Source organism: Monodon monoceros, unplaced genomic scaffold, assembly GCF_005190385.1.
Source record: "Monodon monoceros isolate NGI ecotype Baffin Bay Population unplaced genomic scaffold, NGI_Narwhal_1 Super_Scaffold_21, whole genome shotgun sequence".
Taxonomy (NCBI): domain Eukaryota; kingdom Metazoa; phylum Chordata; class Mammalia; order Artiodactyla; family Monodontidae; genus Monodon; species Monodon monoceros.
Genome location: NW_021703778.1, coordinates 50333189 through 50356899, shown reverse-complemented (window position 1 = coordinate 50356899; position 23711 = coordinate 50333189). Strand labels below are relative to the sequence as shown.

The 23711-nt window shown below is 48.5% G+C and overlaps 1 protein-coding gene across 1 annotated transcript in view; it reads left to right on the top strand.

Moving 5' to 3' along the window:
* Positions 1 to 23711, top strand: part of ADAMTS17 (ADAM metallopeptidase with thrombospondin type 1 motif 17) — a 348762-nt gene that overhangs the window by 215064 nt on the left and 109987 nt on the right. The window contains exons 11-13 of the mRNA XM_029239604.1: positions 1510 to 1614; positions 2625 to 2770; positions 17270 to 17436. Coding sequence (XP_029095437.1) covers positions 1510 to 1614; positions 2625 to 2770; positions 17270 to 17436 — 418 coding nt within the window. The remainder of the gene's footprint in view (positions 1 to 1509; positions 1615 to 2624; positions 2771 to 17269; positions 17437 to 23711) is intronic.

The window sequence follows — 23711 nt, the reverse complement described above, 5'->3', positions numbered from 1 at the left end:
GAGGCTTTTCTGAACCCAAATGTGCAAAATTCCACTCGACTCATCAACTTCTTTAGGGGCACAGAGCAGCTCTGACATACTTGAAAAATGAAAAAGGGCTGTGGGCTGTTCTGAGCTCATTGTCAAGCCTGCGGTTCTGCTTTCCCTCCCTTTGCGCCTTTGTTTCTGTCCCTTCAACATGTAAACATTTTCCAACTTTGGACAGCACAGTTGCGCGTCTCCTCTGTGCAGATGTTCGCGATTACTTGGAACAGCCGGCCTCTATACTGAGTCCTCACACCCTCACGAGCCCCGCAGGGACTGCCCTGAGCTGTACGTGGGGACCCTGCCTGAGGTGTACCCTCCGGTCCACGGCTGCACCGTGGAGGATGGAGCCTTCAGGCATTGTCGCCATGATTGGGTCTGGCATCCTGGAAGCACTGCGTCTTTCCAAGAGCCTTAAGTACATCTGTTCTCAATTTTCAGACCACAAGGCGAGGATTTGGGTGCAAGGAGTTTATCTGGGAAGTGATCCCAGGAAGCACTGTGAGGGGGCAGGGAAATGAGGGGCGATCGAGCAAGGTGCACTGGTGGGCGGACAACAGACCACCCCTGGGACCTTGCCTCAGAGCCATTCCACCCAGGGACGGGTGTCCAGCTCCCATCCCTTGTGGTCAAGGGTTGCTCCGTGGCCAGAGAAGAGCTTCTGACAGGCAGATCAGGGAAGCAGCAGGACCTGTGGGGGGATGGTGTCTGCCCTGAGTCCTGCAGGGGAGACTGAGGCAGATGGGGAGGACACCAGCCATGTCTGCTTCAGTTATTTTGATAAAGTGTCTCATTCTGAGTACTTTACCCATGTCCAAATTTCCCATTAATACAAATGGGAAAATGGGAGTCTGTGTTTTTAAATGCTTTTTCCTGTTTTAGTAGAATTATTTTAATTGTATATTCGTGGATGGTAAGAGACTCTCTAGGTGAAATACTATAAGAAATCACAGGTGGCTCAGCGGAGCTAGCAAGCAGGTGACCTCAGGGAGGATTGAAGTTTGCCTCTTTAACCCCAGGGCAGCCCTGAGCCTACATCACCTGTTGGGTTCTCACTCCTGAGGCCGCATAGCAGCTGCACCAGCCTCAGCTCCAGAGCGAGCCCGCCCTGAGGAGGCTTGGTTGCTGAGGTTCTTTTCCCATGCGCTCTGTAGGACCAGTGGGAATCTGCCTTGTACCTTCCTACATTGAATGTATCTGCTTGTTAAGGGCTCCCAGGCCCCAGCCTGCATCGGATGCCTCCTAGGCCCTCAATAGCTAGTGCAGGAACTGCTGAGCTCAACCCCCAGGAGGTGAGCCCTCCTAGGAGTAAATGCATGGAATTTTGTTGAGCTAAATGAACTAGTTGAAATGATGCATCTATTTTTTTTGATATCCAGATACATGACCCTCCTTCTTCCCCTCATGTTTCAAATCCCAAATCCTTCCGGCCCCATTGTGACCTGTGTGCGGAGTTCTCGGCAGTCACGTTCCTTCCCTTGTCAGCAGCATCTGATGTGCGCTGGACTGTGGTGCCTGGTGGAAGGAGATACATCCTGCAAAACCAAGCTGGACCCTCCCCTGGATGGCACAGAGTGTGGGGCAGACAAGGTAACCCAGCTTCTCACTGCCCCCAGCAGGCAACCCCACATCCCCTGCACATTGGCACCTCTTCTGAAAGGTGGTCTGCACTGCACTCAGGAGCCCCTGAAGCACCCCCGGGCCATCCCAGAAATTCCATGGAGCCCACTTAAGGCACAGAGGGATATGTTCAGCTCTCTCCTGTTTTTCTTATACAGGAATCATTTACTCAATATTTTTATTAAACTAACTCCTTTTGTCACATGGGTGAATTTACTTAAAACTTTTATATCAGTAGACCGTAAATGGAAAAACAGGATCACTTGCCGTGCAGAAAAGGCTGTCGTAAGATGATTTTAATGGGAACAATACTAGCGGTTAAGAGCGCCAGCCTTCGTCCTGATCTTCATTAACAGGAGAGACTGGCAAGTGTTAGGAGAGGTGTTCAGGACCAGCAGCCACAGCCTAAGGCTTTCTCTCTAGTCTTATTGTACGAACTGAAAGAGTTGCTGTGATCAGGACCATTAAGTCACATCTCCTGCCCCAGGGTTTGTGCCACACACGTTGGGAAATTATTTTCGAGGATTGGCTTTCTCTTATCCTCAGAAAGAGCCAAAGTTCTCTCACGTGGCACCAGCTGTATCATCTCCAAGCACCAATCCCAACCCTGAAGTTCAAAACTACAGAGCCAGGAAATACTGCCTTTCAGAAAGAGACTCACATTAAACAGTTTGCAGAAGATAGGTTTCTCCATGAGCCATGTGAATTCATCCTTTTTCTGGGAATTTAGAGAACCTCCACTGAACACATTCACGTGGAAGTTTAGGGTAAAATCCAAACCCCAGAGCCATAGCAGTGTCAGGTTGGATATGGAAGGAATGTCACCAATGTCACCAGAGTTAGCAAACTTACACACCCCGAAATAGTCTACTTTTGTGTAAATTAACAAAAATTGGGTTTCGGAGGCGTGGTGTTTTCTCACATGGAGGGGATCTCAGTTTTTAGTGAGTAAGCAGGTTTGCTGCCCTGCTGTGTTTCAGTGGTGCCGCGCGGGGGAGTGTGTGAACAAGACGCCCATCCCGGAGCACGTGGATGGAGACTGGAGCCTGTGGGGCAGCTGGAGCATGTGCAGCCGCACGTGTGGCACGGGAGCCCGCTTCCGGCAGAGGAAATGCGACAACCCTCCGTAAGTCCCCCTGACCAGCCTTCTCCAGGGTGTGTGGATCGGGGTTTCCAAACTGCAGCTCGCATTGCCTTGAAGAGCAGGGTCTGTCTCCCGCCGTTGATTTGAGCTGAAGGAAAGTGAACTTGAACCGAAGGTCCAGGTTGCCGGGCATTGTGTGCATCAGATGGCATCTCAGCTCAAACAGAACTCTCTCTGTAACAGAGATGCAGTAAGTCTTGTGGGGAGCTGGCTACCCTTCCTTGCGTGGGCCCTGGTAGAACCGTTTCTCATCCAGCTGGAAGAGAATCCCTCCCGGCCTGCTTCCTGGCTGCCTTAGACAAGGGTTATCCCAGGGAAGCTGGCAGACCTTCGGAAAAGTGAGGCTGACCTTCAAATTGGTTATGAGCTAATCTGGGAGCAGCCTGGCTGTTGATAAGTTGCAAAGCATTTGTGGGTTCCACTCTTTTGTATCCAGATATCTTTCACCTGTCCTGTTAGAACTGTTTGACAGAAAATAGTTTTAGTTTTGTTTCCTCATAGGCTTCCTTTTATTGACTATGATGATGCCATAATCCTTGTTCACTTCTACACACTTGTTCCAAAAAACTCAGGGCTAGATCTTATGCTTAACTGTAATAATTCCTTTATCACAGGTTTATTTTTTCTCCTTTTCTCTTGAAATTTCCCATTTTTAACATTTCTTTAAATAATCTGTTTTACATCTTGTGTGCCATCACATTAATTTTTGAAAATGAGCAAGTTATAAATTATGACTAAAAGGAAATGGTTTATATCTACAATTAAATCGTATTGATGAATAATTAGCAAACCTCTCCTGTATTTAAAAATTCTAATGTCCAGTGTGTATCCCAAACCAATTAAATCACAAACTCTGCAGGTGGGGCCCAGGAATCAGATGTGCCAAATCTCTCTGGGCGACTCCAACGACCAGCCAAGGTTGAGAACCTCCAGATTAAAGGAAAACTTACGCTCACAGTTTAGTCAATGTCAGGAACACTGTATTTTCTGGTAGTGCTGTAAGCATTGGCATTATGTATTGTCTTATTAAAACTTTTCCCTCCAGCACCCAGCAGAGTGCCTGACAGATAGTAGGTAGGTATTTAATCTTTTAGAAGTGAATTCTTAATTAAAAGCATAGGTGGTATATTAGGATTTTCCAGAGAGGCAGAACCAATAGCCATATACGTATGATTTATTATCGGCTCACATGGTTATGGAGGCTGAGAAATTCCGTGATCTGCCACATACAAGCTGAAGGTCCAGGTATAATTCAGTCTGAGTCTGAAGGCCTGAGGACCAGGGGAGCCCATGATGTAAATCCCAGTCCAAGGGCAGGAGAAGATGAGAGGAGACATCGCAGCCCAAACAGTGAGGCCTCCTTCTGCCTTTTGTTCTAATCAGGCCCTCAGTGGATTGGGTGATGCCCACCCACACTGGGGAGGGCAACTGCTCTAGGAGTCCACCAATCCAAATGCTAATCTCATCTGGAAACACCCTCACAAACACCTCCAGGAAGAATTTTTAGTCTCGGCATCCCATGGCCAGTCAAGTTGGTACATAAAATTTGCCATCATAGATGGGTAGATGATTAGAAAACCTATTTAGCTAAGTGGTGAGAGTTTAATAGTGGCTTCAGTTTTTCCATTTCTCTGTGATGATGTTAAAATAGTTCCACCTCTTGCCCAAAGAAGAGAGCTCTGGGTTTGGAATCATGGTGTGGAGATTTGGGCCTGGTTTGGTTGGTTATTGGTCGTGTGACCTCAAGGAAGACCCTTCTCTCTCTGGGCCTCAGCTTCCTCCTTTACAGGGAGCTGGCATGGTACAGTAGGAAGAGCCAGGCTTCAAAGCCAGAACAGACAAGGCTTCAAATCCCAGGGCCACTTTTTTTTTTTTTTTCAGTACGCGGGCCTCTCACTGCTGTGGCCTCTCCCATTGCGGAGCACAGGCTCCAGACGCGCAGGCTCAGTGGCCATGGCTCACGGGCCTAGCCGCTCCACGGCATGTGGGATCTTCCCGGACCGGGGCACGAACGCATGTCCCCTGCATCGGCAGGCGGACTCCCAACCACTGCGCTACCAGGGAAGCCCTCAGGGCCACTTTTTTATAGCAACAGGCAGCTGTTACCTTCCTATCCATCTAAAAATTGGAAAAATCCATGGGAATGCATGTAAAGTACATGATCTGTATTTACTACGCGGCCCCTCTTGATATTAGCACCAGGAGAAGAACAGGGGCAAGACCACATGCCCTACCTCCTACCTCGCAGCACTGTTTTGAGGCTCAGAGGAGAAAGGATTTGTTAAGTGCAGAGCACAATTTGCAAAGACTGTGGCTGTCATGGGTGCTTCATGTTTGTGATTGGAGCTCAGGTGCTCTGGCCAAGGACTGCCCTCCTTTGGCACATTACATACATCATCCCAGGTCAGGTGACACCCAGTAAATGTCATAGTAGGGGAATATCTGACCCTTTAAATACCTCTGGAAGGACTCTGTGTCCCAAGATGGTCAACAATAGGATTGTGTTTAGGTGAAGGCATCCTTGCAAGAATAAGATGTTATCAATGCTGAGCAAATGTGTTAGGCACAATTTTCATGGGACCTGATTTTGTGTTTTGTGAAGATGACGTCGGCTAAGGCGCACCCACCCCCCCAACCATGCTTCGGCTGTGCCCATTGTCCCCACCCCAGCTGCTTTCTCTGTTCTGGGCACAGGGGCATTTTGTGATAGGAGGCTCCTAAAGACCCCTGAGTTCAGAGGGCTGAGTGAACATACCCCCAACCCTGGCCTGTACTGCCGTGGGATTTCCCATGCTGCATCCTCACCCCACCCCTCCAGGCCCATTGGCCCCATAAAGAGGCTGTCTGGAAATCCCAAAGTTGTTTTAAAAACCTTCTTCCACTCCTCTGCTTTATCAGGTGGCCCCCAACTGGCGGTCACGAACTTCATCTCTCCTTGTCCCCTTCCTACATCTTATCATTGAGGAATGGGGAATCTGTAGGACTACCGCATGTAGACAGCTGAGGGGTTTTATGGGTCTCAGCACATCAGGTGGTTGTGGGCTCTGACACATCTCCAGGAGGGAAGTCTTCCAGCAACACCCCGTGGGGCAGGGCAACTGGAGAAGGACCCGAGAGAGAACACCCTCCTCGGAGATGCCTCTCCAACATGTGGCCTTCAGTAAACCTGCACAGGGCCCTAACTCAGGGCCAGGGACCCTGCTCGGTGTACACTTAAGATAAGCAAAACTGGATAAAGTCCCCGCCCCCCTATAGGGGCATAGTCCCGCCAACTGCCCTTGGTTTTCTCCTGGACACCTCAAACCTGATGGTTCCTAAGCTGCGATCTCTCCTCCCCCAAACTCCCCTCCCAGCCCACGTCCCCCTCAGTAAATAGCACCACCAGCTGTTGCATAGGTCGAGTTCAAAGCCCCTGAGTGCATGCATGGCCCCTTGTCCCCTCTCTTCCTCCTCCATCTCTGATAACGATAAGAACAGGGCCCTGCGTGCCCTGTCCAGGTGCCGGGTTCCCTTCTAGACATTTGCACATAGTAAATCACCTAAATTTGTCATAAGGGAGAGGCGTCTTTTTTGTCCCCTTTGCACATGTTAAAAATTGAATCATATGGAGGTTAGGTAACTTGCTGCAGGTCACACAGCTGGGCAACGGCCGGTCAGGTTTGGACCCAGTGGCGAGGCTCCAGTGTCCTTTCGGACGATCAGCATCAGCCTCCCTGCTTCCCACATGATCCCCCCGGCCCCCAAATTCATTCTCCACAGAAAGCCAGAGACATCCACTTACCAGTAAAGCCAATTATACCTCTTCCAGCTTCAGCCCTTTTGTTCACTCCCCACTGCACTTAGAATGAAATCCATGCTCTTCACCGTGGCCCCTGTATTAGTTTCCTGTGACTGCCATAATAAATTACCAGGACTTGGTGTCTTTTTTTTTTAATTTATTTTATTTTTTATTTATTTATTTTTGGCTGTGTTGTGTCTTCGTTTCTTTGCGTGGGCTTTCTCTAGTTGCGGTGAGTGGGGGCTACCCTTCATTGCGGTGCGCTGGCTTCTCATTGCGGTGGCTTCTCTTGTTGCAGAGCACGGGCTCTAAGCTCACGGGCTTCAGTAGTTGTGGCTCGCGGGCTGTAGAGAGCAGGCTCAGTAGTGTGGCGCACAGGCTTAGTTGCTCTGCGGCATGTTGGATCTTCCCAGACCAGGGATCAAACCTGTGTCCCCTGCGTTGGCAGGTGGATTCTTAACCACTGCACCATCAGGGAAGTCCCTTGGTGTCTTAAAACAATATAAATTTATCCTCTCACAGTTCTGGAAACCAGGAGTTTGAAGTCAAGGTGTCAGCAGGATTGATTCCTTCCTGAAACTCTGAAGGAGAATCCATTGCTCTCCTGTCCCCTTGCCCTTGGTGGCTGCCGGCCTTCTCTGCCCTATAGACTTACCACTCTAGCCTCTGCCCCTGCCTTCATGTGGACGTCTTCTCTGTGCTTCTCCTCACCACCTCTTCTCAGGACACTGGCCATTGGGTTTAGGGGCCACCCTAATCCAGGATGATCTCATCTCATAATTATGAGATCCTGATGATATCTAGCAAGACCCTTTTCCCAGTTAAGGTCACATTTGCAGGTTCTGGGTGGGTTTGTCTTTGCAGGGGAAGGCACCACCCTATTCAACCTACTGCACCTCCTTTCTGTTGTCAGACACAACGCCCCAACCTCCGGACCTGGGTCGGTGCTCCTTTCCCTCTTCCAGGCTTCCTTTGCCCTCTTTGTGTCTTCTCTTCAGACAGGTCTCCTCCCCTGACCACCCTGCCCGAGGTGGGTGCCTGCTCTACATGCTCTCTCTGCACCCTTTCCTAACGTTACAGGTATTATAGTGATTTATAATTACTCATATGCATTTGCTCACTTGTTTTCACTGTGTCCTCCCCCACTGACCTTTGAGCTGTTGGGCCCCATCCTCCTTCCATGCCCACAGCAGACCAGCCCTCTGTAATGTGTACTTGACCACCTGACTGTCTAGACGCATGCTTGCTGAGAAAAAGCGAACTTTCTGATCTTCCAGTGCTGCAAAACACAAATCTAATATTGTCTTTCCTTAAAAAACACAAAGGTTATTGTGAATTATTATGCCAAGGAGGTGGGTCACCAGGTAGGCCCCTTCCCTTGCACCATCTAGCCTCACTGAGGCCCACAAGCTATGAACAGCCAGGAATGGGGTCCAGGTGCCCCTGGGCATGAGGGCCATCTTCACCTGTGCCTTCCCTGCCCCAGTGAGGCTGTGCTCACAGCTAGAGGTGCTCAGAGCCATCTCAAGAGCAAGCTCCAAACATAATCTGGCTTTGTTTATTCCAAGTGAGAGAAACAATATGTTTTTGCTCCTATAATAGTTACGCCTTGGTAGTCGGTCCAGTCTTTTGCAGTAACGGTGTAGCTCCATTTCCTGTTCTGAAGCAACAGGCTCTTTTTCCCCTGTAGTTTTCTACAAGGTTTCTCACCTTCATGGAACCACCCAGGTGAACGGGAAGAGAAGGGGCTGGCCTTGGGGGGCAGCTTTGCAGCAGTCCTGGTTCCTTCCCAGGGAGATGCAGGAGCAGAGAGGGTTTGCTGCAGTCCAGGCAGTAGCTGTCAGCCTGCTTTTGCAGAATGGCCTGAGGTGGTGATTGTTACAAAGCACAGCTGATGGAGGCCCCAAGCCAAGCTCTGACCAAAACAACGTCCTCTCCCGGCTCACTCCTTAAATCACCAGGCTCACTGCCTTGAGATTTCCCAAGAATGTCCAAATCTCACTGCTATGTACATCTCCTACTTGGAACTCTCCCACCACCCTCTCCCCACCCCCTTCACTTTATATTCCTGGCACCTTTCCCATCTTCTGCAGCTGGTTTATTCACTGTCCAAAATACTGGCAAAAGAGTCCCCCCATTTTTTTCTCTAGTCTTGGTCTTTACAGCTATTGGAATTTTTATTTCTTGCCAACTAACATCAAGGCTTTGGGGACCATCCGTGTTTTTAATCCAGCTTCCTAAGCTTGTCCTTTCCTGACATAATTTGTGTCGCTGTCAGTGGGAGATTTTGCCAAAAGACTGCAATGCAGAGAGTTCATCTCTAATGTGAGTTCTGGTACCCCATCAGGAGGCTTGTGTTTGGGGGATGGCTGGGGAGTAGGGTGGGGAGAAAAGGCTCCATTGATCTTGTGTGAAAAGCCAGCTCTGCACAGGAAGGATGGGGAGGTGAGTGGATCTTAGAAGCAGGAGTGCGTTAGGGTCACCACACAGCGTCCACACCCTGAGCATCAGGAAGGAAAGCAGCCCACCTCCTCCCAAGACCTTGGGGAGTGAAGTTATGTTCCTGTAATGGCTTTTTGCTTCCACAGGGAAGCACCCCCACAGGTATGCACCCCCATACGTGTGCTTTTAACGTATGAGGTACTCACAGGGATAGTTTTTAAAAATCACAGTTTTCTGCACTTGAGCCTAAGTTCCATGTGTTACTTGGTACTTTTCAGAGGAGGCCTTAACACTAGGACGGAGGCTGCCCTGCGGGGACATTAGTAGCCCTGCAGCACTTTGATCCCGCGGCTGTGCCCTGCTTGCTCCTCGGAGCTCTTGGTGCAAGAACAGGAGGCAGAACTGCTGAAGTCACCCTGTCTCTGGGTGGTGAGCGGGTCTTAACCACTGTGGTGGCTTTATCTTCTGATCTACCTTCATTCAATAGAGCAGAGCAAAAAACCCAAAGCGCTGCCGCTCAGCTGCCTCTTGCTCTTCCTTCCACCTGAATGCTGCCTGTCATCCAGGGAAAGGGCAGACCTGCTGTCTGTGATGCTGATCATCTGAGCAGAACTTCATGCTTCCCTGCACTGTGCTGGGTCTGCCTGGGGCCCTTGGGACCCACCTGGCAGGAGCCGGCCCTACCCAACAGGAGCTCAGAGGGACTCGGCTTTCTCTCCGAATTTTCTCTCCGCTTTCCGGGTTCTCCCCCCAGCCTCTCCACCTTATGCTTTTCCTTGTTTTAAACACCTATCTGATGGTGTAATGTGCAGAAAGGGCACCTACCCTTGAGCATGTGGCTCCCAGCACAGCACTGCTCATCACGGTGGAGCGCGTGTGCTGGGCATGCACGCAGGTGCGTGTTGGCTCCTGGTGCGTGTGTGACAGGGTGAGGGCCTGGTTTGCAGAGTGGCCATGCCGTCCCCTTGCCCTGAGCAGCAGTAAGCTTCCACCTGCCCCCAGCCTCCCCAGTGCTCGGTGCTGTATGTCTTTTCCACTCTGACCGTTCTGGTGGGTGTGTAGTGGTATCTTGTTGAGGTTGTCCTGTGCGTTTCTTTCATAAGCAGTGAGGCTGAGCATCTGATTGTGTCTGTAGTTGCCACTTGGATATCCTTTCCTGTGACCTGCCTGTTCCAGTCATTTGGGTTTATGTCTAAACTCCTACTGTTGCAAGAAGGGGGACCCCTTCCAGGGCCCAAGAGTGGGCTCTTGTCTAACACTCGGAAATGAATTGTCCGAGGAATCACACATGTTGACAAAGCAAGAGACTTTATTGGGAAGGGGTGCCCAGGCGGAGAGCAGCAGGGTAAGAGAACCCAGGAGGACTGCTCTGCCACGTGGCTCGCAGTCTTGGGTTTTAGGGTGATGGGATTAGTTTCCGGGTTGCCTCTGGCCAATCATTCTGACTCAGGGTCCTTCCTGGTGGCACGTGCATTGCTCAGCCAAGATGGATTCCAGCGAGAAGGATTCTGGGAGGTTGGCAGGACATATGGAATGGCATCTCCTCTCTCCTTCTGACCTTTCCCGAATTCTTCTGGATGGCGGTAGCTTGTTAGTTCTACATCCCTTACCAGGACCTCGTGTTGTAAGATAACTCATGCAGGTGGTTACTGTGGTGCCTGACCGGCGCAGGCACTGGTTTCTGGTTTCTGACAGTGGTTCTGACACTGTTCTGACACTGGTTTCTGACAGTGGTTCCCCTAACTGTAATTTGTTCATATTAAGAAAGTCCTGATAGAGTACAAATAGAAATTGGGGATTGATATTGGAGAAGCATCTTGAAAATCCATCACACCCCCCCATGCCTGTCTCAGTGGGTGAGGCTGGCATTCCTCGCCTCACCAGAGCCAGTGGATAGCCCCCATCCCTAACCTGCTCCTGCTGCAACCAGGAGCACTTGTGAGTCACACTGTCTTATCTCCACCACTCACTTCCCCGCTGTGCGTCATTTAACATATTGGAGCTTTGGTTTCCTCATCTGAAGGATGCAGTGAGGATCCCCCTTCTGATTCTTTGTGCCGACTTAATGAGGTAACGGTTATGGAGAGCAGGCAGAGTGTAAGCCCTCTGGGCATATTAGTGCATGATCGCTGTTAATGTGAAAGTGCCTCTGTTCTTACCTATGTCCTCAAGGATGAGATTTCAATATGCTGCCACCTCCCCTTGCATTTCCAAGGGTCCTCATGGAGCCTTGGAGCCCTTCCAGCCATTGTGGGAAAGGCTGAGTGTCGGTCATGGACCTACATCTAGCTCTCAGAAACAGACGACTCTATTCTACCACCAATCCTATTATGGTAACCATCCTTCATTTTAGCCATGTCAGGCTTGGTTTCTGTTATTTTGGCCTTCCTAGGTGCTTTGTATTTTATCCACACTGTATGACTCAGGGTAAGTGAGAACCCCAGCCCTCTGCTCCTCAGACTTTGGGAGGGTGATCTCTCCTGCCTGTGTTTGCAGCCCCAACACAGCATCTCCTGAAGGCCCTGTGTCCATACAACTCAAGCTTGGTCCACTCACCTAGCGTGGGTTCCTTGGTAAAGCTGGCCTCTCCTCCAAGTCTTCCCCCAGAACTTCTGTTCATAAGCTACTTGTGGACCTTCCTGTCAGACATGCCTTCCTCCTGCAAAGATTCTCTTCCATCTTCTTTATGGCATGTATAGGGGGCCTCTTTCTGTGGTCTCAGCACCAGTGTATACCCAGGAGGCCCTCACTGGTGTCACGGTAACACTCAGGTGCCCTATGTTATTGACACCATCTTAAGGAGTGAGTGGGCTGAGTGCAGGGTCCTGCCACAGATCAACATATTGAAACTGGGATGATTTGGGTAGAAAATCATGCTGCTTGTGGATTGCTTCTCCCTTTTCCCATGTTGTTCAAAATAGTGACCCAAAGGAAAACTAGAAAAATCAACTCTTTTGTCTTTTTTTTGAGCAGGGAAAGTTTAATGTAAAAAAGCATTAGCTATAACAGGTGATTGTAGTATTGGGGAATTAGCTGCTAAGATGTAAAGAACTCTAGAGACACAGGAAGAGCAGATACAGGAAGCAGCCCCTATCTTCAGGTCTGAGGCAGGGCACCCAAGGAAGGAACAAATATGGATGAGGGTGCCCCCCTCGCACACACACCCAGGGCTGAAATTCCTTGGACTTGTGGGAGAGGATACAACCAGGGCCCACTGGATGAGGGAGACATTTGCAGAGGTGCTGCACTGGTGGAAATCTCTGGGAAGTCACACTTAGTGGTGTCAGGGAAAACCGTCCAAAGGAGAAACTGCATGTGAGACCAGGCTGAGAATTTCCCCAAAGTGTTGGTGTGCTCAGAAGCTGCCCTCGGAAGCTGCCTAGAGGGAGGTGGCATGCATCACAGGCCACAGGAGGCTACAGGGAGAAGTCACGTATCAGAACCAGAGACAAAGCCTGTCCCTCCTCTAGGGTCTCTCTAATAGCTGGCTCTGATAAAGCTTAGCATCATGCTGCTTGACTGGAGAGCTTTAATTCTTCATATGGCTTCAAGTTACCATCTAGTGTCCTTTCATTTGAACTTGAAGCATTTCTTTTAGGGCAGGTCTGATGGTAAAAAACTTCCTCAACTTTTGCTTATCTGGGAATATCTTAATTTCTCCCTCACTTTTGAATGACAGTTTTGGCTGGGTATAGAACTCTTAGTTGATAGATTTTTTTTTTCTTTGAATGTATCAACCCACTGACTTCTGGCCTCCAGGGTTTCGGATTAGAAATAGGCTTGTAATTTACTGGGGATCTCTTGTCTGTGATGTGTTGCTTCTCTCTTGCTGCTTTCAAGATTCTCTCTTTGTCCTTTGACAGTTTAATTATAGTGCATCTCAGTGAATTTATCCTATTTGAATTGTAGATTCATGTCTTTCTTCAAATTCAGGAAGTTTTAAGCCATCGTTTCTTCAAATAATCTCTCTGCTCCTTTTTTCTCCTGAGACTCCCATAATGTGTATCTTAGTCCCCTTACTGGTTTCCCACAGATCCCCTCTGCTTACTTTTCTTTATTCTTTTTTCTTTTCATTCCCCAGACTCAATATTTCAATTCATAGGACAAATTCATAGAACAAATATATATTCCTGATTTTTGTTTCTGCCTTCTCAAATCTGCTTTTGAACTCAACTGGTAAATTTTTCACTTCAGTTATTGTACTTCTCAACTTCAGAGGTTTTTTTCCTGTTTATAATTTCTATCTCTTTATTGATATTCTCACTTTTTCATGTATCATTTTCCTGTCTTTGTCTACGTCTTCCTTTAGCACTTTGAGCATCTTAAAGACTGTTGTTTTATAGTTTTTGTCTAGTAAGCCCAACCTCTGGGCTTCCTTCAGTTTCTACCAGTGTATTTTGTTCCTTTGAATGGGCCATACTTTCCTGTTTCTTTATATGCCTTGTGATTGTTTTGTTGAAAACTGGACATTTGAATCTTACAATGTACCTCTGGAAATCAGCTTCTCCTCCTTCTTCCCGGATTTACTGTTTCTTTGCTACTGAAAAATTTCTCTGTGTTGGGGATCAAACTGAAGAAGTGTAAGGTCTTCTCTGGCCTTTTCTGAGCCTTCATCTCTTCTTGGGAAAACCTAGTGGCTTTCTAAATTTTCCCATATATGCACTTGCTTCTGAATAACCTAATCCTTAAATATCTGGCTCCTAAAAGGAGAAAAAGAATTTTTTTAAATGTATTGCTCACTGAAATTCCCTGGTAGGGGCTGCAGCTGGTAGGGATTGCAGCAGTGGTGGCCAGCCCTTATGCCCATACCTCAGAAATCAAAAGCAGCACTGAGCAATCAGAACACAGAACTCTGATATTTGGAGGACAAGGTCCTTATTGTCCACCCTGGCTCCAGCAAGCCACACCAGGAATGTAGGCACAGCTACCTGCCATGGGGCTGGGACATGGTGTACAGATAGCCACTACCACACTGAAGATTGAAATTGACCAAAATTAGCCGCAGCTTACCAGCCAAGCTTTCTCCTGGAGGCTACAAGCTTTCGGATAGACTCCAGAGTTTCAAAATAGTTACTTCAGGCAGTTTTTGCCAGTACAGTTTTGGTACAGGTGGAGAGATTCTTGGTGCTTCCTACTCCACCATTTTCCCTGACATCACTTTGTCTTTTGATCCTTTTAAGATAAATTCTGATAATATAGTTCAATTCAGTCTAACTACTGTTTATTAAAGACCAGCCTGTGTAGGATTCTCTGCTTGAGGATGCAGAGGAATAAGAGGAAGACAGGAACTCAGCTATTTCACAAGGTGATGATAAGCAGCATAGCAGAGACCCAAGCAGGGTCAGGAGAGGTTCCAGGTAGGAAAGAAAAATAGGCTGCAGGATGGAGGTATCCTTAAGGATGGGCAGAGAGTTAGGGATCAGGGAGTGGGGAAGATGGGGCAGTGAGCCAGATGGGGGCTGAAAGGAGACTTGCCTGTGGGAGAAGATTGGACGTGGAGAAGAAAGAGGATAAGTTCAGGAGGGAAGCATCCTGAGGCACGTGTGGTATCTCATGGGCTGCCCCTTCTCAGGCGCACTTTCTGCTGGATCCAGGAGTTCTCTTATGTCACATCTAATCTACTCTCCACCTACCTGCTGTGAGGCATAAAGGTAGTTGGTATATGAGGGTCAGTCAGACGTAAATCTGGAAAACTCAATTGATGGAGGAAATTAAAAAGGAAACTAAAAGCTTGATGACAATTCAGGAAGTTAATTACATGACATGTGCAAATCTCAGTCCATACCCTAAGGTGTGTAGGAAATGTAGCTTCCTTTATGTTTTTAGCAACAACCTAATTTGTAGTTTTGCACTCCATTCTAGTCCATGTTGGATTCCTGATCACTTCAGGAGTTTTTGCCCCATTTTCCCTGAGTCCGCATCTAAGTTCGGTTGAGGATGCATCTGGTTATTGTGATGTCTGTTGTATTCATCTCCTAGGGCTGCTGTAACAACCCTCTAACTGGTGGCTTAAACAACAGATTTATTCTCCCAGTTCTGGAGGCTAGAAGTCCAAAATCAAGGTTTGGAAGGGTTGGCTCCTTCTGAGGGCTGTAAGGGAGAATCTGGTGGTTTACTGGCAATCTTTGGCATTCCTTAGAGTGTAGAATCATCACCCTGATCTCTGTCTTCATCTTCACATGGCGTTCTCCCTGTGGGTGTCTGTCTCCAGATTTCCCCCTTTTATAATAACACCATTCACACTGAATTAGGAGCTCACCCTACCGTAGTATGGCCTCATCTTAACTAATTACATCTGCAGTGGTCCTATTTCCAAGTAAGGTCACAGTCTGATGCTCTGGAGGTTAGGACTTCAGCATATGAATTTTAGAAAGGACATAATTCAACCCACAACTTTTTACCATAGAGCATCTCTGCCTCACCCATTTCTTCTCTGGTCCCACCATGGGATGTGCAACTCGCCTGTTGCAGAAAAGATGTCCCTCCTGCTGGTCCACATGGTTCATCAGGGCCAGCCCCTCTCTGTTCCTTCTGCGCCATGGTTTGTGGCACAGAAATACATTCATCTACCCACACTTGGCACTTGGGCCTGGGGCTCTTGGGGAGGTGGTCTGAGGCTCCACCTATCCGAGCATGGCATGCAGTAGTTTCCCTGAGCTCTGGCTGCCTCCCTGGTACTATGGGCAGGCAAACGAACAAAGGATCCCTCTCTTCTCAGATGTCTTAGAGAGGTTTTGCTGTTCCCTAACTTTGAGATCAAAACTCAGAACCCTCTGTGGAGCCCCTAGCGTATGTAATCTCTCAAGGCTGCCTCCACTCCCAGGTGGGAGAGGTGTTTGTTGTCTGGGGTGTATGAGGTGGGCATGGAGGTATGAGCGGCGCCTTTCCTCCTACTCCAGATGTTTCCTTGAACACATTTATGTAGACCAGGGACTGGCAAGCTATGCCCCATGGGTCAAATCTGGCCCACCACTGGTTTTGTAAATAAAGTTTGATTGGCACATAGCCACACCCTTTTGTTTACACATTGTCTTTTGTTGCTTTTGGCCAGCAGTGGCAGAATTGAGTAGTTTCAACAGAGACTGCGTGGCCCACAAAGCCAAAAAAATTGACTGTCTGGCCCTTTGCAGAGAAAGTTTGTGGATTCCTAGTGTAGATTATTGTGACACAAAAGCCTAAAGACTTTTGCCCCCTTCTGCTGTCATATCTCTTCCATAAGGCAATCATCATAGGGTGGTCTTACTGTCTGAACACAAGAGATGGCAGAGAGAGGAAAGGAAATATTCAAAATGAAATAGCGTATCAAAAATGTCACCTTGCTAACAGGTGTGTACAGTTTGTGAAAAGTCATTGAGTGGAGCAGGTGTGATTTGTGCTGAATTTCAATAAAAATGTGCCGGGGGAATGGTGCGAGGGGGTGGGGACAGTCTTACTCCATCGTGATGCTCTTGGCATCGTGGAGGTGAAGGGTACCGTTGAGGTTGCCCAGGTCAGAGTCCTAAGAGGACATCCAGGGCCTCGTGGAAGAGCCGGGCAGAGACGGCGTCAGCCAGCTAGGTCAGGGTCCTGCTGCTCCTCCTTAGTGCCCCTCCCATGTGCAGACATGGCCAGAGAACACAACTGGGTCTCCAGCACTGGTTAAAGCCCCAGACTAAGCACAGAGCATCTAGGACCCAAGACCACAGCATGGAGCACGTGTGGTCTCATGCTTGCCAGGTAAAGGGTGCAAAACTGGGATCCGGCTGGTCTCTATCCAAAGCCCATGAACAAGTGAATTAGTCATTCTTATTCTTTTCATTACAGAGTAAATGAGAGCTATTTATTTACCCATCCTGAAACTTAGTGACCTCTGGAGTATAGCTAGGAGCCATTTAAAGGTCTTCATTTTGTAGGAGACAAAAAATCAAAAAACCCACACACACCAAAAATTCCCCTTGGGGTTTTCAGTGTTACAGATGGTCAAGTTTTAAGTTCAGATGAAAGACACAATTTGTGCATCTTGGTGAACTGATTGACCCTCACTGTATTCTAATTCCAGATGACCTTGATTTACAGTTCTTGGATGCATTTTTCTGATGGCTCACTTAACATGTCATCATCGTGGGCCTGGGATTGCTGAGCGATGGTGTGTAAGAGGAGAGGGGGATTGCTTTGGAAACTTCGCCTGCCCCTTCCCCCTCCGGAAAGAGAGGCCGAACCCCGAGCACCCCTGCTATTTCCGCAGCCTGTCTGGTTAACGCAGACCACTATCTTCCTTCTAGCCCGGGGCCTGGAGGCACGCACTGCCTGGGCGCCAGCGTGGAGCACGCGGTCTGTGAGAACTTGCCCTGCCCCAAGGGCCTGCCCAGCTTCCGTGACCAGCAGTGCCAGATGCATGACCGGCTGAGCAGCAAGAAGAAGGGCCTGCTGACAGCAGTGGTGGTTGACGGTAAAGGCATATGGCGCATCCTTTCAGAGCGGCCTCCCTCCCCCACTCCCCAAGACCATAAACACCTCCTAGGAAAACCCACAGGGCATCCCCACCCCCACAATCCACCCAAGAGGACACTCCAGTCCTGCCCAGCTCAGCCGTGGACCCACAGGGAGTTGAACTTGGATGACCCAGCTCTGTGAGATTTCCCAAAAGCAGCTGTGAGGCAGGCAGTGGACCAGATACCTCCTGCCCACCCCCTACCCCCGTTCTGTTCATAGCAAGGCGGGTGCGCTGGCAGCCTGCCATCTAATACCCTGTGGTGCCGGGCCCAGGCCAGCGTTGAGGAGAGCGAGGCTCTGCAGGAGCAGGACAGCGGGTTTGTGTGTCTGCTGTTTCTCTTTCCAGTGGTGACGCTTTCTTGCATTTCTTTTCTTGGTTCATCTTGGGTTGGCTCTTACTCCTTGACTGGAGTGTTTGGGTAAAGTTGTTTTTTTTTTTTTTAACTTAGGTAACATTGGTTTATAACATTATGTAAATTTCATGTGTACAACACTATATTTTTCACTTGTGTATATACTACAGTGTGCTCCCCACCAGCAGTTAAGTTTCCATCCATCACCATACAGTTGACTCTCTTTACCCTCCCCCTACCCCCCTTCCCCTCTGGTAACCACTACTCTGTTTATTGTATCTATGTGTTTGTATTTGTTTTGTTCCAGGACAGTTTACAACTTGGGGAAGATGATAATAAGCATAGGTCACATTTTCTTTTCCAGAGTTTTCTCCCAAATCAAGAGACTCTGCCCACTGGACATTACAAGCATTTCCAGTGGCTGAGAAAATTCGAGGTGGGGTATCAGGTCTATAGGATATGTGATGTTTGTTTATTGTCCATAAGGATCTCCCAGGGCCTAGTTCAGGGTTTTTTATGCTTAAAATTCTGTTCATCTTCAGGAAACAAGAGTGTGTTATAATGATGACAACATGGTCCCATTTATGGAGCATACCATGTGCCAGGCTCAAGTTAGCTCTGCTTATATCATCTCATTAAATATGCAAAACCACCCGTGCAGAAGGTGAGAGGTTACAGGTTACGTGACACGTCTAAGCTGCTGCATGAGGAGCAGGGAGGGAACTGTGCTCAGTTCCGGAGGAGCTGACTCAGAAGATAACCAGCTGGCTTCCAGTAAGACAGAAAGATTTCACGAGTGCTGAGTGAGGATGCTTCAATAAGAACTCAAGCAACTGGGCCTGATTTTTACACAGCCTCTGAAGTATTTTGCAGGAGGCAGAATACTTTGCAGGAGAATGAGGTTCCTGTGCCAGGACTTAGGTTTCTTCCCTGTGATCTGAAGAACCTCTGAAATATACACTCTGTTACAAGCTCAAGCGTGCATAACTATGACGGGGGTAGACCCAGGCAGCACAGGGAATAATGGCCTCAGATCCGCAGCTTTTAACCCAACAACCTGACCCATCACCTTCAAACTGACGTGAGATGTTCTAAACCAGAGCAGAGAATACCAGCCCACCCAGCCACGGGCTCATTTTAAAGCATCGGGGAGCTCCCCCAGACGTTTTCCTTTTTTACAAAGACCACTACCTCTGGGAGCTGTGTGATTATAGCCACCCTGTTGCCTAACCAGCAGATTTCCAGGGAGATGGAGCCTTCACACCCTCGGCTTTCCCTGCAGACTAGGGAGAGGGAGACCCGTGCTCCCAAACAGGGGACAGGCAGCTGGAGGCTGGGGCTCACAAAAGAGCCTTGTGGCTCTGCCTGGGCATTCATCTGATGCAGGAAGACATTTGAGGCTTCTAGACATCCCAGGCGCACTCAGACCCCTAATCGGAGGAAGGAAGATAGTGCTGGCAGGGGCTGCCGTGTTTGCAGCGCAGTGGCAGGTTTTGATGAGAAGCAGCTTCATTTCCAAACCTTCAACCATCCCCAGACTACCAGATAAGGATGGTTTAGGTCCCCTGTCTGTCCTCTCCCACGTCTTGGGAGCAAGAAGAGGTCAGGTCTAAGACGGACTCACCCACTCTCATTTCCTCTCTGCCATGTGCAAGGCCTTGTTATTCTTTCCTTGGTCTCTTGCTCCAGTTTTCAGTTTTCCTGCCTCATTTATTCAATGCAGAAATCCCACTGAAATGTCTGTTTTTCCACAGATTTCTCCAAGTCCAGATTAAACTTCTATTTTACTTCTAACCACTTTTGGATCACTGAGCTCCTTGGTTCCTTATCATTACAGAGGCTGAGGCTGATGTCTGCCCAGATCCCCCTTACAGGAAGCCTCCAAGTACAGCTATTTGGGGAAGCTCATTGTGTTCAGAATGTGTTTTTACCCACTCGCTTTTTGTTTCTGCCAAAGCAATAAATAATTACAGCCAGAGTGCCACCACCTTTGATCTGAAAAGTGGAACCCTACTTGATAAGGACAGTAAGCACTCTGCCTTTGAAGGAGAGACCCCAAGTACAGGGCTTTGTAAGGGTAGCTTGACACATCCCCCTCTGGGGTGGAATTGTCATGACTTCTTGCATATTTGGTTTCATTTCCTTCTCAAATATAAACAGAAGCCAGCGGTTTTTTTGTTTTGTTTTGTTTTGTTTTAAGGAGCGTTTCATGAGGATAAAAACAAAATAATAAATGCCCAATTCAGAAGGTAGGGGGAGAATAGAGATTATAAGTGTTCCTCTCACAACTCGGTTTATAAAAGGCACAATTCTAGCTCAGCCATGAGAGGAACGATTCCTGTGGTTGGGCTCTGGGCTCTTCTGAAGCCCATTATGACTGCCCTATTCATAGCGTTGCTATCGCTGTGGAATTCTTTGGCGAGTGACGCACAGTTCAAGAAAGGGGAAGCTATATTTTTTTCTTTTTCCTCTTATTGAAAAAAAAAAAAGGGAATTCTTGCAGAGGTAGATTTTCCAAGGGAGGGCTCAGGACCACAAATTCATACCACCTCCAAAAGAAGACAAAGACTTTCCTTAGAAAATATTTCTAAGTGGAAAAGCCTTTAGACAGAAACCCATTGAGATGGCCTGTTGCCAAACCCACCCCCTTTCTGCTTTCCCTGTGGAATCTCATTTAAGTGGAAGCCTTCAAGAGTTTAGTCCTCCCCGCCCAGGCCAGCAGGCCACATGCCCATTGAAGTGTCAGAGGCCTTGGCAAAGGCTGTGTCTGGACGTGGAGGTGCTTTCCCAGCTCCCTCTCCCAGCTGCCTCTCCCCGACATGGTGGAACCCCCTCTGGGTCTGAGCCTCCCAAGGGATGGAAGGTCTGATGGTCAGGGCTCTCTGACTCCAGCTTGACCACTCCGGCTAGAGCTGCTTAATGAAAAAGAGAGTGGTTGCGAAGATGCAGGGTATCTCACAGGTCCCCAGGGCCGGGATGAAGGTCTGGGACCAGGGCCTCTGAAGATGTCAGGACCTTCTCTCCGTGTTCACCACAGCCTGCGTTTGAGACCCATTTCTTCCCACTCCTGCTACAGACTGGCTTTCTCACAACTTGTCCGCGTACAGGCTGATGGGCAGCCCACTGCACCTTTTATGAAGTCTTCATCCTGTATTCAAATCCTTTGGGGCCAGATGTGGTTGGGAGTCCAGAGCATTTTAGGTGTTAGAAAAATAACAACATGCATCAAATATATATTATTTAATATCCCAGTGGGGTCCTGGGAAGCACCCCACAGTCAGACACACAGACATCTCTACCAGGCAACCCATGAACAGTCTCTAAGTGGGATACTGAGTACTACCAACAGTCTCATGTCAGTCAAGGCTAATTTTGCTGCCTAATGTGTCTGCCAAATATGTTAAAAAAAAAAATGCTTGCAGTTTTCAGAGCTTTTGAATTTCTGAATTGTGGTTGAGGGAGTGTAGACTTCTTAGAGATCCATCATCAACCATGAGCAGACAGAACCTCTCTATCTAATTTCAGTGCTGATTTCCCAGGAGAGAGAGACTGATTGGTCCAGCTGTGGTCAGGTGGCCATTCTTGGTCCAATCAACTGAGGCCCCATGAGGCCTGCCTATGAGGTTGTGGTGGGGAGAAAGACTCTGATTGGCCCAGCCACAGTCATGTGGCCACTGCTGGTCCAATCAGCTGAGGCCTGGCTATGGGGTCATGGTGAGCAGCTTTGGGGGTAGGGAGCTGAGCAGCCTCCTCAGCGTGTATACCCCACAGAGGGCCAGGAAGGGCTGGGGTGAGCACCTGTGATGACCTCAATCTTAGTGTCTCCACCTTAGTAAGAGTTTGTAACCACTGGCAGAGAAAGAACAAGAGCACTAAGAGTCACAAGTATTGTCTGCACCATCCTCATCCTGGAGCACAGCGGGGGAGCCCTCCAAGCCCCCACCAAGCAGATGTGGTGGTGTGGCTCTTAAGACCCCAAGTCCATCTCACCTGCCCTGTCTGTGGCTTCCCCATCCAAGTGTAAGTCCTGACGACAAGTGAACCAGTGAGAAGCTGGGACCCACCCCAAACAGTCAGCCTCAATCCGAATTTAATCTCAGCACATATCAGCCAGGCAAGAGGGATGTTCCAAGCTTCTTTCCTTAGAGTGTATGGTTGTATAACTTTTAAGAAGATTTGACCTCCTTCTATACAACTGTGGATGTAGGAGTGTTGACACTGCCCAAAGCTGAAATCCAGCACCTCATGTCATTTATCAGGAGATTAATTGCCCACCCAGGGCAGCTTGGAGGGGAATATTCAGAGAATTTCGAGAGGTTCTGAGCTGCCTCGAGTTTTATAAAGTTTATCCTGAGTTGCTTTGGGACATAGTGCTACACCTTCCTAGAGGTGTGAGGTGCCCTGAATTCTGAGCAGAATCCTCAGAAAAGGAGATGGACAAATGGAGGGAGTTCCAGCTGAGCAGAGGAAGGAAGTATTACCTCTGGACTCTGTTGTGGGGCCTGGGGCTCCCAGACTACTGTAGCCACAGGGGATGGTGTCTGCAGGTGGGAGAGTGGAATACAGGTGGAGTTGAGTGTACCTTGTTGCCTGGGGTCATGGTCAGAATCCCCTCCATCTGAGGTTGGGACCACCTGCTTTGCAGAGTCTCTACTTCCCTGATGCTCACACCAAAGAGCCCAGAAAGGGATCTTCATCCTTTTCAAGTCTGGTCTTTCTAACTTACCTCAAAAGAGCCTCTACGTTTCTACCCAAATCCCATTTTCATCTCTGCCTAAATCAGAGTATACACTCATAAACATTCATAAAACTGGCGGTTTGTTTTCAGCAGCACCATTTTGCCCCCTTGGTATCTTTGACCCCCAGAGTTCTCCATTCAGAAAGAAAACAATGATGGTGGAAAGAAACCAGGATGGGACGAAGAGGCCAGGGTCTGGCTCTGCCAACTGAGGGACTCTGGGCAGCCATGCACGTTCTCTGAGCCTGTGTGCTCGTCTGTAAGATAGAATGATGACAGCACCCACCTGAAATGCGTAGACACTACTTAGCATGCTGCATGGCACCATCATCATTACTACTGCTACTGAATGAATCTCCTCAAAGCTCAGTGACTCCAGATATTGAGGCAGCACTTCAGTTTAAATGTAATCCATAGTTTTGAAACTGCTTTGTCCAAGGGATCCACCCTTACAGTGAAACACTAGAGGAAGCCCAGTATGTGGAGAAGGTATACCCATCCATTCAAGATGGGGGCTGTGTGCTGCCTCTGTCTCAGTGGCTCTCGAGATGCTCAAAGGAAACCTCAGGGTCCTAAAGAGCACCTCCAAAATCTTGTCAAGTTAGCCTCCCAGAACCTGATCTCAGTTTACATTTCAGTCTCCCATAGTTCTCCTTTCACTGGCTACCATCTTGGGTTATTCCATCTAAATGGAGGGACAACTGCCCCCAGCTTGCCAGCTGGAGAAATGAATCATTCCTTCTAGTATGCCTTGTCCTCTGACAGCTCAGATCAGACCCATGAGGCTTTTCACAGTCTGCCTCATTGGGGATTTGCTGTGTACTTGTCTATAAGACCACCAGGGCCTTGAAAGGCATGCATGACTCATCATTCTTTCCCAAACAGTGCCAAAAGAGTGCCTTGTGTGAGAGAGGGGCTCCATCCATGTTTGTTAAATGAATAAACAAATCATTGTTACTTTGCTTACCTGGGAATCTACCCTTCACAGCAGATTTTTCCCTCCACCGCTAACTGGAACAGCCAAGTTGAACATCTCCACTGTGCCCCTGTAGCTTCTTTCTAGTGTTCTAAGACAAGACTTATTTTGTTGATCAGCAGCGCTCCATGGGAGAGGAGCTCTATGGAAAGCTGTTGACCACA